Below are 17353 nucleotides of genomic sequence, written 5' to 3'. Positions count from 1 at the left end.
CGTATAGGGAATGAATGGGGTGGGGGTCTGAAGACGTATAGAGAATGAATGGTGTGGGGGTCGGCCACCGCATATGGAATGAATGGAGTGATGGTCCGAAGCCACATATAGAATGAATGGTGTGGGGGTCGGCAGCCATATAGGGAGTGAATGGAGTGGGAGTTGGAAGCCACATACAGAATAAATGAAGTGGGGGTCGGCAGCTGCATAGGGAATAAATATTGTGGGGGGTCTGAAGCCACATAGGGAATGAATGGGGTGGAGGTCGGAAGCCGTATAGGGAAGGAATGGGGTGGGGGTCGGAAGCCGTATAGGGTAGGAATGGGGTGGTGGTCGGAAGCCGTATAGGGAATGAATGGGGTGGTGGTCGGAAGCCGTATAGGGAATGAATGTGGTGGGGGTCTGAAGCTGTATAGGAAATGAATAGGGTGGGGGTCGGAAGCCGTATAGGGAATGAATGGGGTGCGAGTCGGAAGCCGTATAGGGAATGAATGGGGTGGGAGTCGGAAGCTGTATAGGGAATGAATGGGGTGGGGGTCGGAAGCCGTATAGGGAATGAATGGGATGGGGGTCGGAAGCCGTATAGGGAATGAATGGGATGGGGGTCTGAAGACGTATAGAGAATGAATGGTGTGGGGGTCGGCCACCGCATATGGAATGAATGGAGTGATGGTCCGAAGCCACATATAGAATGAATGGTGTGGGGGTCGGCAGCCATATAGGGAATGAATGGAGTGGGAGTTGGAAGCCACATACAGAATAAATGAAGTGGGGGTCGGCAGCTGCATAGGGAATAAATATTGTGGGGGGTCTGAAGCCACATAGGGAAGGAATGGGGTGGGGTCGGAAGCCGTATAGGGAAGGAATGGGGTGGGGGTCGGAAGCCGTATAGGGTAGGAATGGGGTGGTGGTCGGAAGCCTTATAAGGAAGGAATGGGGTGGGGGTCAGAAGCCGTATAGGGAATGAATGGGGTGGTGGTCGGAAGCCGTATAGGGAATGAATGGGGTGGTGGTCGGAAGCCGTATAGGGAATGAATCTGGTGGGGGTCTGAAGCTGTATAGGAAATGAATAGGGTGGGGGTCGGAAGCCGTATAGGGAATGAATGGGGTGCGAGTCGGAAGCCGTATAGGGAATGAATGGGGTGGGAGTCGGAAGCTGTATAGGGAATGAATGGGGTGGGGGTCGGAAGCCGTATAGGGAATGAATGGGATGGGGGTCAGAAGCCGTATAGGGAATGAATGGGGTGGGGGTCTGAAGACGTATAGAGAATGAATGGTGTGGGGGTCGGCCACCGCATATGGAATGAATGGAGTGATGGTCCGAAGCCACATATAGAATGAATGGTGTGGGGGTCGGCAGCCATATAGGGAATGAATGGAGTGGGAGTTGGAAGCCACATACAGAATAAATGAAGTGGGGGTCGGCAGCTGCATAGGGAATAAATATTGTGGGGGGTCTGAAGCCACATAGGGAATGAATGGGGTGGGGGTCGGAAGCCGTATAGGGAAGGAATGGGGTGGGGTCGGAAGCCGTATAGGGAAGGAATGGGGTGGGGGTCGGAAGCCGTATAGGGTAGGAATGGGGTGGTGGTCGGAAGCCTTATAAGGAAGGAATGGGGTGGGGGTCAGAAGCCGTATAGGGAATGAATGGGGTGGTGGTCGGAAGCCGTATAGGGAATGAATGGGGTGGTGGTCGGAAGCCGTATAGGGAATGAATGTGGTGGGGGTCTGAAGCTGTATAGGAAATGAATAGGGTGGGGGTCGGAAGCCGTATAGGGAATGAATGGGGTGGGGGTCGGAAGTCGTATAGGGAATGAATGGGGTGGGGGTCGGAAGCCGTATAGGGAATGAATGGGGTGGGGGTCGGAAGCCGTATAGGGAATGAATGGGGTGGGGGTCAGAAGCCGCATATGGAATGAATGGGTTGGGGGTCGGCAACCGCATATGGAATGAATGGAGTAATGGTCCGAAGCCACATATAGAATGAATGGTGTGGGGGTCGGCAGCCATATAGGGAATGAATGGAGTGGTGGTCGGAAGCCATATAGGGAATGAATGGAGTGGGGGTCGGAAGCCATATAGGGAATGAATGGAGTGGTGGTCGGAAGCCATATAGGGAATGAATGGAGTGGGGGTCGGAAGCTGTGTAGGGAATGAATGGGATGGAGGTCGGAAGCCACATAGGGAATGAATGGAGTGGTGGTCGGAAGCCATATAGGGAATGAATGGAGTGGGGGTCGGAAGCCATATAGGGAATGAATGGAGTGGTGGTCGGAAGCCATATAGGGAATGAATGGAGTGGGGGTCGGAAGCTGTGTAGGGAATGAATGGGATGGGGGTCGGAAGCCATATAGGGAATGAATGGAGTGGGGGTCGGAAGCTGTGTAGGGAATGAATGGGATGGAGGTCGGAAGCCACATAGGGAATGAATGGAGTGGTGGTTGGAAGCCATATAGGGAATGAATGGAGTGGGGGTCGGAAGCCATATAGGGAATGAATGGAGTGGTGGTCGGAAGCCATATAGGGAATGAATGGAGTGGGGGTCGGAAGCTGTGTAGGGAATGAATGGGATGGGGGTCGGAAGCCACATAGGGAATGAATGGAGTGGTGGTCGGAAGCCACATAGGGAATGAATGGAGTGGTGGTCGGAAGCCATATAGGGAATGAATGGAGTGGGGGTCGGAAGCTGTGTAGGGAATGAATGGGATGGGGGTCGGAAGCCATATAGGGAATGAATGGAGTGGTGGTCGGAAGCCATATAGGGAATGAATGGAGTGGGGGTCGGAAGCTGTGTAGGGAATGAATGGGATGGGGGTCGGAAGCCATATAGGGAATGAATGGAGTGGGGGGCGGAAGTCACGTACAGAATAAAGGAAGTGGGGGTCGGCAGCTAAGCTGCATAGGAAATGAATGGTGTGGGGTTCTGCATCCGCATAGGGAATGAATGGAGTGGGGGTCAGCATCTGTATAGGGAATGAATGGAGTGGGGGTCGGGCATGCGCACTGCAGCTCCATTATAACAGGCCTATAAGTGTCCCGTTCTGCTGATCGTTGCAGGTACCAATACTTAGCCCCATACCGATTAATAAGTCACTATCTCTGTCCTGTGAATAGGTGATAACTTATTTGCACCGGACAAGCCCTTTAATTGGATATTCCATGAATGTCAGATGGGTGGGGGTCCTGTTCTTGGCTTTCCCATAAGCAGCGGCACTCCAGTTGTATCGCCTTCATTATTTACTGGGTACAGCTCTGTACTTCCGGTCGGATCTGTGCCGTGTGTTACATCTCAGTCCTATTCACCTGTGTGAAACTAAGCTCCAGTGAGCGGTAACACCGGGGACGGCCCCTTACTAAAAGTACAGAGCTATGCCTGGTGATTACTGAGACCTGGCGCCCCCCTAAGCAACAAATAGATATTTCTTCAAATATATATAATATATAAAACTGTGTGATATTCAAAGGAGATTTCTTTGCACTTCTCTTCTCAATTTTCTGAACAGTGTAAAGCGGCTACGCAAAACATCTCCCACTCTGAAAGGCCCACCTTATCTGCTCATAACATGATTTCAGTGGGCGACATGTAATGTTTCCTGTCCCCTGTGGTGACGCTGCTGGCAAATTGAGCAAATTCCCCAACAGATTATAGGTGATAGCAGTGGGACACCCTACAATCAGCAATATTTTGTTTGTAAGATGCCCAGTTTGCTGTATTTTTGTCCTTCTCTAGATTTCTGTATTGACTTTGTACTTTTACTGTGAATAGTTTACAACTTCATCACGAGACGATACATGAAGCGGCAACTTACGGCTCGCTGAGGTCTTACCGCGAGAGCCCCTTACTGGCCCGAGCTCGGCGCACAGAAAGCTTCCACAGCTACCGAGATTTTCAGAACTTCAGCTTTAAGAATAACATCGAAAGAGTTAACCCTGAAAACGGGAATTCGCTTGTCAAAAATGAGACTCGACCAAGCTATCATGAGAGCAGCTTTTCCGAGAAGAAACCCACAGCAGCAGGGCAAAAAACAACCAAGTGCGCGGAAGCCACCGGGGAGAGCTGTCGCCATTCTGAGAACACCGATGTAAGGCGGAGGATTGTGGAAGAAGAATGTGAACCCAAGTCTGAATCGAAGAAGAAAAGTGCATTTGAAGGAGCGTTTCACAGCAGACGAAAAGTTTCTCAAGTACCTCATTTAAGTTCATCACCCGGTGACGGCGGAAATGAGTCATCTGGTACTGCCTCGCCATCTCCTACTAAGTCCTCTACTTCACCGCGCCGGAAAAAAAGTGACTCTTCCTGCCAGGACTATGCAATATAAGATGGTATAATCCTCTCTGATATAATCATGCTGCACTAATTGGGTGCAACACAGTAGTCATCGTTGACCCCGAGTCGAGAAGTGGCTCGTGATCCAATTCTCCTGCAGCCACGACTCATTGGAAACCATGAGTACCACAATTGGCCATTTTGGGGTCCAATTAATGGTTGCAACGACTTGATCATAGTGCCCTTTGCAGATTCAAGGTTCTCTTGAAAGGGATTGTCCTGTGGATATGCCATAGGTGTGTAAGATGGGAATACTGATATGAACCCGGGAGTCCTGCTTTCTTCTACGCACAGCATTTACCAGCTGTCAATTAGTCTGTGTCGGGCGGGGGAAACAGGACTCGCAGGCCAATAGAAAAATATATATTTCTCGGCTCAGTGGCTTCTCCTCTGTCCTATCCTGCACTGTAGGAAACCTGGTTGATCCACAACCAGAAAAGCCCTGTCCATAATCATGGTTCCCACTCAGGACCCCTGTCTATGAGCCAGAACTTATGCGACACCTAATCTGCAGTACCGTAACACTACATGCCAAGGCCTGACTGGCCTTGGCTTCCCCCGATAAAATCAGAGGTGCTGGGTCAATAAACCAGCAGCCAAGCTGCTACATCTCAAAGGGTTTGTCTTTGATGAGACAATACCTTCAAGGTCCCATGATCAGCTGCCACTTAATTTCCCAGATAAGCAACCATTGAGAAGGGCTGAAGCTGTAAGGATTAGAGTTTAAGGAAACGATTTGCAAGACCCTTGTCCAATGGCCAAGTTGGTTCTCCATGGCTGCCAGACCAGAGCCCTGCAAACGTCCTACCTGCTAGCATCTAGGTCACCTCTTCAGATTATTAGGCCCCACGACACGTCAATGCATTTAGAAGAGGTGACCAAAATGCCGGCAGGAAGTCCTCCGGGCTCTGGTCTGGCTTCCTCAGAGTACCGACATGACCGGTAGACCAGGGATAGTTTTGTTCAGCTCTAGTGAGGATTAGTTGACATTTTGGGTAGGATTTCAAGTCAGATATTTCTGCAACGCTTACATTCATCTTATTAGGGCTTGCAAATCCCATGTGCTTCCTGCCAAATCGACTCCATTGAGATGATCGTTAGCAGATTTCCAGTAGCAGAAATTTCTGCAACAGATCTGCCTCGTGTGAATATCCCCTTACATCCCATTTTGTACGTGAGGCTGCATTTTATTAGGAGAGATGACTGCCATATGGATGGGTCTCTGCTTGCCGTTGGAGCATGGCGTTATTCGGATTGGGGCTGACCTGTTTTTCTGCAGCCGTGTAACTTTTTATATGCAGATTTTTTTTTTTTACACATAGGCTAGTGAATAATTTATTGATCTATATATATTTATCCTGCTATCGGACACATTGACCGCACATAGGCATTTATCGGAAATATTTAATTTTTTTTTTTTAATAGAAGTATATAGCAATATTTGCACGAGACGCGACATAGTCCTTTTCTAGTTCAGCATCGTGGCTTCTACAGTAACATTGCACTCCGGTGTTTTCACACACCGACGTCTTCAATGCACCCGATGTCTTGTTATACAGTTTATTCGCACAGTATTTAATGTTTCAGAAATAACGAAGCTGGAAAATAAAAACGACCAATGAGAATTTTTTTTTTTAATAAAACCTTTATGTAATAGAATATATATGAGCATATTTTACAGTTTGTGATGTGTTTGTGCTCACTCTGTAACAATCCAGTATGAGATATAAAAGCTGTAAATGATTATTTCTTATATTGTGCTTTTGTTTGTTTTCCCAGGAGTTTATTAAAAAGAAGTGATATTCCAACAAGACAAATGTATATCTATAATGAAGGCGGTTCAGGGTAGACAATGTTAGTTTACAGTCCACTCCCCCCGGTGTATCGTCAATTTGCCATGAACAAAAATCGCTGCACTGCTGGATAGAGGTGCCAGAGTAGGGTCCGAACCCATATACATATAAAAATAACCTCGGCACTCAGGATAATCTAATGAAAGTGAAATTTATTAAAGTCCATTCGTTTACAAATCAAAACGTTTCGGTCAAAGTGACCTTCGTCAGTAAACTGCAGAACATAAGCAAAACATAATAATGTGAGTTTCATAATGAACACAAAATGACAGAACAACCATCTCATAAATATGATAATCAAAACATAATTCACATGGTGGGTAGGGAGGAAGGAAAATGGGAGAGGGAAAGGAATATAGAGGGTACGGTCCCCCATAATCAGGAGGATGAAACGACATCAAGCACTAATGGATAATAAATAGAGTACATACCAGAAAACCTGGTCCATGTGTAAGTAAATTATTGTTGGGACTGCTTGGGCTTGTGCTATGAATAGGCCCAGTGGAAGTCTCCTAAGAAAATGGTACAATAAAGCTAAGTGTTGGAGGATCTACTAGGTTTGAATGCCTAGATTAGAAGGATACCAGAGTCCTAGGATGTAGATTAGAAATTACATTACCTCTGGCGTGTAGTCAGGATGGCGAGCGCTTGCACGCGGTATCCACCGCTGGTGACTGCTGCCATGGTGTGTGGGAGTGTTCCTATAAGTATAGGAGTGACTGGTGGATCAGCCAATGGTAAGGGGGCGGTGGCTCATGTGACCGCACCGGGCGGAAGTGACGTCACCGGAAGTGACGTCACTGGAAGTGATGTATGCGTTCCACTGGCTGCGTTCCGAGTTCCACTATCGTCAATTTGCCGGCTTCATCAGGGGGTATGCAGTGTAATCATGTGTCTTCTGTAACAACAGTAACATCTGTCATGGAGTCGATAAAATAGAAATAACTTTTATATGGAGGCTTATTTTACCTGTATTTGCCAGGGTAAAATAAAAATAACAAATACTCCCCTCCCGCACTGCCAGGACCCCCATCGCTTGCATGACATTGGCTGCAGCACACACGAGGCATAACTATCGGCACCAGCTTTGCTCAAATGTCCCTCGCCTGAACCCATTAGCGTTTACTAGGCATAATAATGTCATGTGTGCACAGAGAGGCCCGGCGCTGACATCACTGGAACAGCGCCGGTTCGGAAAGTATTTGTTACCTTTACTTACACAGCGTTTAAGAAGTGGGTTGTCCGAGTAGTGGGCAACTACTTTAGTGGGCGATTCCATAACCGGAGATATAATATAAACCTTATAAGCCATACATTGGGTGAAATAAGTATTGAACACCAATTTTCTAAGTAAATATATTTCTCACCAGATGTCGGTAACAATCCATTCAATCCACACAGGCAAAGAATTCAAACCATAGATGTCCATAACTTAATTTATGTGTAATAATGAGAAATGACACAAGGAAAAGTATTGAACATGTGATGAAAGAGGTTAAAAAAGCCATGGAAAGTCACGACTCCAGCTGAAATCTATCAATAATTAGAAAGCAATCCTGCTAACTAGTGAAAAAACATAAAATGGTTCAGCTGATGGCCTATATAAAGGTGTCTCATTACCAAGGTGCCACACAAGAATCATCTCATGATGGGTAAAACTAGTGAGCTGTCTCAAGACCTTCGCAGCCTTATTGTTGCAAAACATAATGATGGAATTGGTTACAGAAGAATTCCTAAAATACTGAAGGTTTCAGTGAGCACTGTTGGTGCCATAATCTAGAAGTGGAAAGAACATAATTTCACCATAAACCGACCACGACCTGGTGCTCCTCGCAAGATTTCACACAGAGGAGTGAAAAGAATTATTAGAAGAGTTGTCCAAGAGGCAAGGACCACCTGTGGAGAGCTACAGAAAGACCTGGAATTAGTAGGTCAAAGATCAAAGAAAATAAGTAATGCACTCAACCTCCATGGACTATGCACGTTCACCACGCAAGACTCCATTGCTAAACAAAGAGCATGTTTAAGCGCGTTTAAAGTTTGCTCAACAACATTTAGACAAGACTGTGAAATACTGGGAGAACATAGTCTGGTCAGATGAGACCAAAATTGAACTCTATGAATGCCATAATACACACCATGTTTGGAGGCCAAAATACACTGCATATCACACCCAAAACACCATACTAACTGAAGATTGGAGGTGGGAACATCATGGTGTGTGGCTGTTTTTTTAGCATATGGCACTGGCAAATTTGGTATAATTGAAGGAATGATGAATGGACAAATGTACCGAGACATTCTTGATAAAAAAAAAAAAACCTGCTGCCATCCACCAGGATGAAGAGGAAACGAGGATGGACATTTCAGCAAGACAATGATCCCAAACACACAGCCAAAGAAACTCTCAACTGGTTTCAGAGAAAGAAAATAAAGCTGCTAGAATGGCCGAGTCAATCACCAGACCTGAATGCAAGAGAAAATGTATGGAAGGAACTAAAGCCTAAAGCTCAGAGTTCATAGAAGGAGCCCACGGCACCTTCAGGATTTGAAGAGTGTTTGTGTGGAAGAATGGGCCAAAATCACACATGAGCAATGCCTGTGACTAGTTTCTCCATACACGAAGCGTCTTGAAGCTGCCATCATCAACAAAGGCTTTTGAATGAATATTTCAACACTGTGTTGGGCGCAGAAAAATCGGCACAACAAACAAGAAGAGAATTTATTATTGTAAAAACATTCTTTTTATTCAAGTATATTAAGAACTCACGAATATTAATAAAAACAGTCAACAGCACAGATCCATCATAAGTTAATAATAAGATCTAATTTATAGCAGTGAATAGTATCAATTCTCATTGGACAAAAGACAAAAACACCTATCCCCATTAGATTCTAGGAAATAGAAAACTGCTTCTTTATGGGTAGCCAAGTACCTTGTAAGGCATTGGTATATCAAAACTACATATTGGTATATACCCTTTATTTTTAAGAAAGTGCTAGTGCGTTAGGCAAAAAAGTTTAGGGTTATATGTGTCTCTATATGTATCCCTATTGTATCCCAATTATGGAGATCTAAAAAATGCAAACTTAAAGGAGATAACCAATGAATCTAGAAAATCTGTCACTGCAGTGTTCTCCAGCTAAACGCTGGTGTGTATCCCTTTAAAAAAGTTTTTGTATAGTCTCCATAACACAGGAAAAGCTTAGGGTCATATAGATGAAAGCATATGTGTCCATATGTGAACTACCTCAAAGGTTGGACTCCCTCAAAAGTTGAATGAACACATTGTCAAAAGCAGGATACTATGATTCACAGAGCATGTAGGAGAGATAATTGTTAAAGTTATACTCACTGCTAATGGTGGATCTGAACGTGCATTAACCCCTACGACGCCGTTTCGCCTGATGCTTCTTCCAAGGGGCGTTAACAACTGAGGGGGAAATGCTCTTTAAATACCTAGTGGTCCGAATCTGACCAATCACACCAAAATTGTCCCAGCCAGGGGGCGGTGCATAGAACACTCGGTGGCCGCCCACATACAATGTGACCTCGGTCTGCGGCGCTATGGAACGCATGGTGGAACGCATGCGGCGCTATGGAACGCATGGTGGAACGCATGCAGTTCCCAAAGCGCCGGACCGGAAGTCCATTTGCGCCACGAGTGTGCGTGCGCACTAACTGGAGCAAGAAGATAACCGGAATGTGGCTGACATATACCGCTAGAAGTATCATGAGGGCGTTAACAACTAAGGAGAAAGTGCTCTCCAAATACCTAGTGGTCTGAATCTGGCCAATCATATGAACGTTGTACCAGCCAGGAGGCGGCGCATGGAGCATCCGGTGGCCGCCCACATGTAAGGTGACTTCCGTCTACGGCGCTGTGGGACGCTTGGTGGAACGCATGCAGCCCCTGTAGCGCCGAACCGAAAGTCAGTGGGCGCCACGGGTGCACATGCGCACTAACTGGAACAAGGAAATAACTAGAATGTGGCTGACATATACCGCTAGAGGTACCAAAGGGGAGTGAAATGGAGGGATTCAAAAACGAATGTAAACCAAAGTAGAAAAAAGAAAATTAAAATAATTATAACAAAAGGAACAAAGGTCTCCCTTATCCCCCCAGGTCCCAAATAGATCCGCCCTATATTCCTGTCATGGTCCTCCCACCAAAATGCATATGTATTGCAAGGAGGAACGTGCAACCAACTAATCAAAGATAACAGGCTTTTGAATGAAGTATTAAATAAATTTCACTAAAAGTGGTCAATACTTTTTTCCCTGTGTCATTTCTCATTATTACACATAATTTATTGATATCTATGGTTCGATTTCTTTGCCTGTGTGGATTGGATGGGTTGTTACTGACATCTGGTCAGAATTTCATGTCAATAGCCCCTTTAGAAATATATTTACTTAGAAAATTGGTGACGTGTTCAATACTTATTTCGCCCGCTACACTTTAATTGCATGTGATAAACTAATGGCTACAATAGCCAGTTAAAAAAAATATATATATATATATATTGGTATGGAAATTGCTTACAAACTGGTATCATTCATATCATCTCCTGTCCCCAATTAGACTCTCAGTCTAAATTCTCTCTGTAAGGGAAACCATCCGAGAAAAACGGTCCGATTATTCTGATCAGACTCTGATCACAGTTTGATCAGAGTAGCATCTGTTTTTCTCGTAGGTGGAGAGTAAAAAAGTTTCTCCACCATTCTGTCAGTCTGTGAAAATCATGTCAACCGAGTGCAGTCCGATGTTTTCCATGGACCCATGCTGATTTTGACACTCAAATCAAAATCGGACAAGTCCGATTTTTTTTTTTTCCTCGGTCCACGGAAAAATTGGATAGATACACAACCTCATAGAATATCTTGTTTGGTTTCTTGGAGCTTGTGAAGAAAAGGGAGAACCCAGAAGAAACCCATACACGCCACTGGGAGATCATACAAAGTCCATGAAGATGTTGTCTTTGGCTAGGTTTGAACCTGGACCTAGCGCTGAAAGGTTACAGTGTTTTTTGTTTTTTTTTATAAATTTTGGCAACATGATGGGTTACTAAATAAGCATAACTCCCTTTTAAAATTCCCCACCGCTCCAGCTCTGAGGCCCTGTAGTGACGAGCGACATTACATAATCTTTACCGTGATCGCTGCAGACAGTCACGGGCAGTATATGCCAGCATCACTAGCAGCTAGTGACTGTCTGCAACAGTCACATGAATGATGAATGGGACATTGGGACTGGTGGAAACTACCAGATCAGCAGTGGTGCTGGAATAGCAGAGAATTTGACATACTCATTTTATATGCAAATTCCTTTTTGAAGAGGACAAGGACTTGAACTCTTGCTATCTATTGGAAGTCGCAATCCTAAAAGTCATTATTGACCCTTTAACGAGCCTTGCCATATGACTTAGGATAAAAGCCAATCCAGAATTTCTATCTGCGGACACATGTTTTGCGGTTTTGCCCCTGCTCCGAGCAAAGCACGAGATCAGATTTGGCTGTATGAGAGGCCTCTGACTGTAGTCTAAGGGATAACATGCCAGTGTAAGGAGACTTATAGGCTATGCAATGCTTCTCTGGAGCTCCCAGAGTAGCATTACATGGCCTACAAGTCTCCTTACACTAGCATGTCACTTTCCACAAGGAGAAACGTTACCTTAGATTAATTTTAAAAAGTCATCACATATGTTATGAATACTGGTAGGAATTTCATAACCCATTTAGCTGTCAAATGCTTGCCTATTTGTAGAAAGCCAAGTAGTAGAGACAGAGGGTTGGGTGTGATATCTGTTATCTGATATCTTATTTTTAATATATACATAGTCATTGTGGCACTGTGATGACCCCAATATAAAAGATCTTCAGAAACTGTTTTATGGCATCGATATTTATTTTATACAAAATACAACACCAATTTCCTTTCTGAAATCTACAAATATACAGACTAGACAGATGCTTGATTTAGGGTTTGTGCACACTGTTTTTTTCTTTTAGGAGTCTTTTGGAGCGGGTCCTCTCCGAAGACGGTTGAAAAATAGATTAAAAACTTGCTTGAAAGACTTCCTATTCATTTCAATTATAAAACGACTATGCTGTTCATATGGTCAGAGTTTTGAGTGTTTTTCTTCCACTTCAGATTTTGAAAAATGTCTGGTGCGAAAAAAGAAAGCTCATGTCACTTCTTTGAAATGTCGCCTGATGGAAAACGCTCCAAACAAAGCACGGTCTAATCAAACGGCTGCAAAAAAAATCTTTCATGAAAACAAAAAACCTGCAAAAACATTGAAACAGTTGAAAAACTTTGCAAAAAACTGAACAACTAAAAAAATACTCTCCATAGCAGTAACGTGTCCACTAAAAAAAAATCTCGTAATTTTTGACTGCCTCTAAAAACCTCTGTGTGCACATACCGTTAGGCTCATCTCCATGGTGGTTTGATGACATTCGTATATTTTAGTGATCACAATTGTTTTGTGGACTTCCAGTCTTTAGGAAAGGTCATAACCTGTTGTGATACTTTTCAGTTGTCTTCTCGGAAGGCTCCAATCCTCCTTTTCTTCTTATATTGGCTCATGTTGGTCGGTGTTGGACACTTGGTCACTGAGCTTATTTTCAGGGTATAAAAGCGAATTCCACCAGTTCATGTTGTTAGCGCCATGGTCCATATTGCTGTCAGTGTTTTGGGAAAAACCAATCAATGCCAGATCAACATGTCACTGCGCTAGACATACAGTCATATGAAAAAGTTTGGGCACCCCTATTAATCTTAAGCTTAATGTTTTATAAAAATTGGTGTTTTTGCAACAGCTATTTCAGTTTGATATATGTAATAACTGTTGGATACAGTAATGTTTCTGCCTTGAAATGAGGTTTATTGTACTAACAGAAAATGTGCAATCTGCATTCAAACAAAATTTGACAGGTGCATAAGTATGGGCACCTCACCAGAAAAGTGACATTAATATTTAGTAGATCCTCCTTTTGCAAAAATAACAGCCTCTAGTCGCTTCCTGTAGCTTTTAATGAGTTCCTGGATCCTGGATGAAGGTATTTTTGACCATTCCTCTTTACAAAACAATTCCAGTTCAGTTAAGTTTGATGGTCGCCGAGCATGGACAGCCCTCTTCAAATGATCCCACAGATGTTCAATGATATTCAGGTCTGGGGACTGGGATGGCCATTCCAGAACATTGTAATTGTTCCTCTGCATGAATGCCTGAGTAGATTTGGAGCGGTGTTTTGGATCATTGTCTTGCTGAAAGATCCATCCACTGTGTAACTTCAACTTTATCACTGATTCTTGAACACTATTGCCAAGAATCTGCTGATACTGAGTGGAATCCATGCGTCCCTCAACTTTAACAAGATTCCCAGTGCCGGCATTGACCACACAGCCCCAAAGCATGATGGAACCTCCACCAAATTTTACTGTGGGTAGCAAGTGTTTTTCTTGGAATGCTGTGTTTTTTTGCCACCATGCATAACGCCTTTTTGTATGACCAAACAACTCAATCTTGGTTTCATCAGTCCACAGGACCTTCTTCCAAAAAGAAATAGGCTTCTTCAAATGTGCTTTTGCATACCTCAGCCGACTCTGTTTGTGCGTACTTGCAGAAACGGCTTCTTTCGCATCACTCTCCCATACAGCTTCTCCTTGTGCAAAGTGCGTTGTATAGTTGACCGATGCACAGTGACACCATCTGCAGCAAGTTGATGCTGCAGCTCTCTGGAGGTGGTCTGAGGATTGTCCTTGACTGATCTCACCATTCTTCTTCTCTGCCTGTCTGATGTTTTTCTTGTCCTGACACTTCTGGCCTTAACAAGAACTGTCCCTATGTTCTTCCATTTCCTTACTATGTTCCTCACAGTGGAAACTGACAGGTTAAATCTCTGAGACAGCTTTTTGTATCCTTCCCCTGAACAACTATGTTGAATAATCTTTGTTTTCAGATCATTTGACAGTTGTTTTGAGGAGCCCATGATGCCACTCTTCAGAGGAGATTCAAACAGGAGAACAACTTGCAAGTGGCCACTTTAAGTAGCTTTTCTCATGATTGCATACACCTGGCTATAAAGTTCAAAGCTCAATGAGGTTACAAAACCAAAAAAAGTGCTTTAGTAAGTCAGTAAAAAGTAGGCAGGAGTATTTAAAACAAGAAAATGATAAGGGTGCCCATACTTATGCACCGGTCAAATTTTGTTTGAATGCAGATTGCACATTTTCTGTTAGCACAATAAACCTCATTTCAAGGCAGAAACATTACTGTGTCCAACAGTTATTACATATATCAAACTGAAATAGCTGTTGCAAAAACACCAATTTTTATAAAACATTAAGCTTAAGATTAATAGGGGTGCCCAAACTTTTTCATATGACTGTATCAAGGCCACTGATGGTTGGTCATTGTGGATCAGTGATGGATGGATCAAAGCCGTGTCACCATGAATTGTAAAACGTTTCAATGATGACATCTTTTGGGTGAAAGTCACATATTGGTCAGCCATTGTAGATGACTCTGTGGAGCTGATGTTTGCATGGGAAAAATTGCTATTTTCTTAAAGTTTACCGGTGAAGACCATATCCTTTGGCTTGTTGCACTTCCACCGTTACAGTGGCGTGTCGGTGAAGGCCGTGTGCTGCTTAGTCACGGTGCTGAAGCTCTTTATGGTGCCGATGAGATCGTCATCATCCATAAACTAGGGATAAAAACAAAAAACATGGAATATTACTATTGATATATGAAGATAGACACAATACGGATGACCTAAAAAAATATCCAGCGCATGCTCTTCGCTTGAGTAAAACGTCTCTCTTAGGCTTCTGACGTGTAAAAATAAGTGATTCGGGCACGTGTAACATCCTATCACTAAAATGCCACCTCTCGAAATGCATCATTGCACCAATACGTTTTTTTTAAGAGTTGAGAGACTACTGTATTTTTCTTTTTTTTGGTAACGTGCTTTAATATATGTGGGCTGCTCAGTTTATGCTGCGAATTGGTAATCAAGGCTCTAGCCATGTAGCCTCTGCTATGATTTGACTTGACTATCAAATGTTAATAAACTCCAACAGAAAATACTGCTGTGGGGATGTGTCCTAATGACATGAAAGGATCACAAATAATATTCATCTTCTAATCTGAGCCCAAAAATTCCACCTGGACCCAACTGACCTTCGAGATCTGAAGAAGTTGATATTTTTTAAAGACTGTAAAGTTACTCTTTTTTTGATATTTTAGGGCATTGTAAGCAATCTCATCAATCTTCAGTACTGTCACATTGACACGATATGTGACCGCTGCAGACAGTCACTAGCTGCAGCTGTGACTTTAGCGGAATTCACATCTCGCGACTACGATCAGTGATTGATTGTTGGCATTCCATGGAAGATTGGCAGGGAAGCAGGGAAGCGGCAGAGGATTGGTAAGGTTTTATGCTATGGGGTTTTACAATTCCTTTAATAGTTCATTGGAGAACTACAGCTATAGAATATTAAAACAGCGCTTATTAATATTGATGGTGGTCCCCACATAAATTGGAACAAGCCTTTTTCATGCAACTTTTTATAAATTCTTCCATCGTCTTACCATTCCACTGTCATGGCCTTGTATGACACTATCCCATATGGGGCTGTCTACTGTAGACTTCTTATCATGGGAAGTGATGAGCTGGCTGGCGCTTCGGTATAAGGAATTCTGGGAGAAGCTATGGCTGATCTGACTTTGGCTGGTCTTCCTTACCACCATAGTGTTATGGCTTGTGTGACTCTCCGCTCCTGAAATCTTCATGTCTGATATTCCCTAATAAGAACATTAATGGTTGAATGTTAATAAAAAACACATATGATGAATAAAGTGAGATGCGAATCGGTGCAGCCCTTATGGATTTCGGATAACCTATTGGCCATGTTTCACGAACTTGCAACCAATTTATCCAACAGTCCCCCACGATCTGACATCTATGGTGTTTCCTACTGATATGCCTTCGAAATTTGTGGTTGGAAAACCCCATGATTTCCAATCGTGGTGTGATGTCCGAAAGGTCCCATGCTGTAGAACACAAGTCCTACTGGATTCCATTAGAATCCATTAGAGTTGGTGCGAATCAATTCACAACAACTGGTCTATCGGCCACGTCAGTAATCTGTGGTATTGTCGATGGGAGTCCTGAGAACCATCTCTTCCTTGACGGAATCTCTATTGATTAGCCGGCCTGGTGCCCTTCACCTTTGCGGCGTGACGTCGTGTCAGGTCGGATAATTATAAGAGCTCTCAGTTAAGAGGTGGTTCTCAATGCTCCCATTCAGTGGCCACAAATTACCGACGCGGTCAATGGAGCGGGTCCTGAGAAATGATTCACACCAACTACAAATATAATGGGTGTAGACAGTACTCACCCCAATGTTTGGTTTGTTTGCTGCCTAAATGGGGGCTCCTGATTCTGAAGAGAAGGATTAGATATGTTGAATTTCCATACCCGTTTGCTCTCTAAGGAGATAATCTGTCGGCAGAGGTGCCTGGCAGCAGCTTTCTACAGTCTCCCCATGCAATACCAATGCAATCTTGGCCAAACCGAGCATGCAAGCATATAGGGAGGTCAGAAGAGATAGTAGTTGGCCAAGCGAGTGTTTGAGCAACTACTAAAGTAATGCAGAAATTTAAAGGCAGGAATCACACAACGCATGCGAAGGAAAGCACACCACTGAACATGACTGTACCTCGAGGTGCATTATGTAACTTTTTAGAGTAATCCGATTTGATGAACCAAACACATCGGCGACCAGATCACTCTGAGCGTTGAAGGACAGAAGAAAGTTAATGACTTGACATTAACAATTTTAACACTATTAATTCAATACCTGCCCTACAACCTTCCCCCAAGTCAGTGTGACATTTTATCCTCCTACAAAAGCTTCTTTTTTTTGTGGAAGGCTTAGAGCTGCTGGTTTAAGTGTAATGGCATTATTGGTTCTTGTTTCAGATGGGAATATTTTTATGTGTCTGATGCTGGCCATACACTTTAGTTAGCAATCGACTAAACTCTATTCCCCTTGATGCCTCCCGTACTCATGGATGCGGAATGTCCATGGCCCCGATTCATCAAGACCAACAATCTTCATGCTGGTCTTGATGATGGGCCATGGTGGAGTGGGAG

General features: G+C 43.8%; 2 protein-coding genes across 2 annotated transcripts in view; one reads left to right on the top strand and one right to left on the bottom strand.

The window, feature by feature from the left end:
- Window positions 1-6080, top strand: part of KCTD3 (potassium channel tetramerization domain containing 3) — an 84839-nt gene extending 78759 nt beyond the window's left edge. Inside the window, exon 18 of the mRNA XM_073671943.1 lies at window positions 3767-6080. Coding sequence (XP_073528044.1) covers window positions 3767-4319 — 553 coding nt within the window. The 3' untranslated portion in view covers window positions 4320-6080. The remainder of the gene's footprint in view (window positions 1-3766) is intronic.
- Window positions 6081-15675: 9595 nt separating this feature from the next.
- LOC141258620 (usherin-like) overlaps window positions 15676-17353 on the bottom strand; it is a 224593-nt gene continuing 222915 nt past the window's right edge. Inside the window, exons 17-18 of the mRNA XM_073673581.1 lie at window positions 15787-15999; window positions 15676-15681 (exon numbers count right to left, since the gene is read on the bottom strand). Of these exons, the coding sequence (XP_073529682.1) occupies window positions 15676-15681; window positions 15787-15999 (219 nt within the window). The remainder of the gene's footprint in view (window positions 15682-15786; window positions 16000-17353) is intronic.

The sequence above is a fragment of the Phyllobates terribilis genome, unplaced genomic scaffold (assembly GCF_046119375.1).
Source record: "Phyllobates terribilis strain yellow unplaced genomic scaffold, ASM4611937v1 Scaffold_3__8_contigs__length_932513732, whole genome shotgun sequence".
In the NCBI taxonomy this organism is placed as follows: domain Eukaryota; kingdom Metazoa; phylum Chordata; class Amphibia; order Anura; family Dendrobatidae; genus Phyllobates; species Phyllobates terribilis.
Note: the sequence above shows the minus strand (reverse complement) of the source record. Positions and strands in the feature narration are given on the sequence as shown.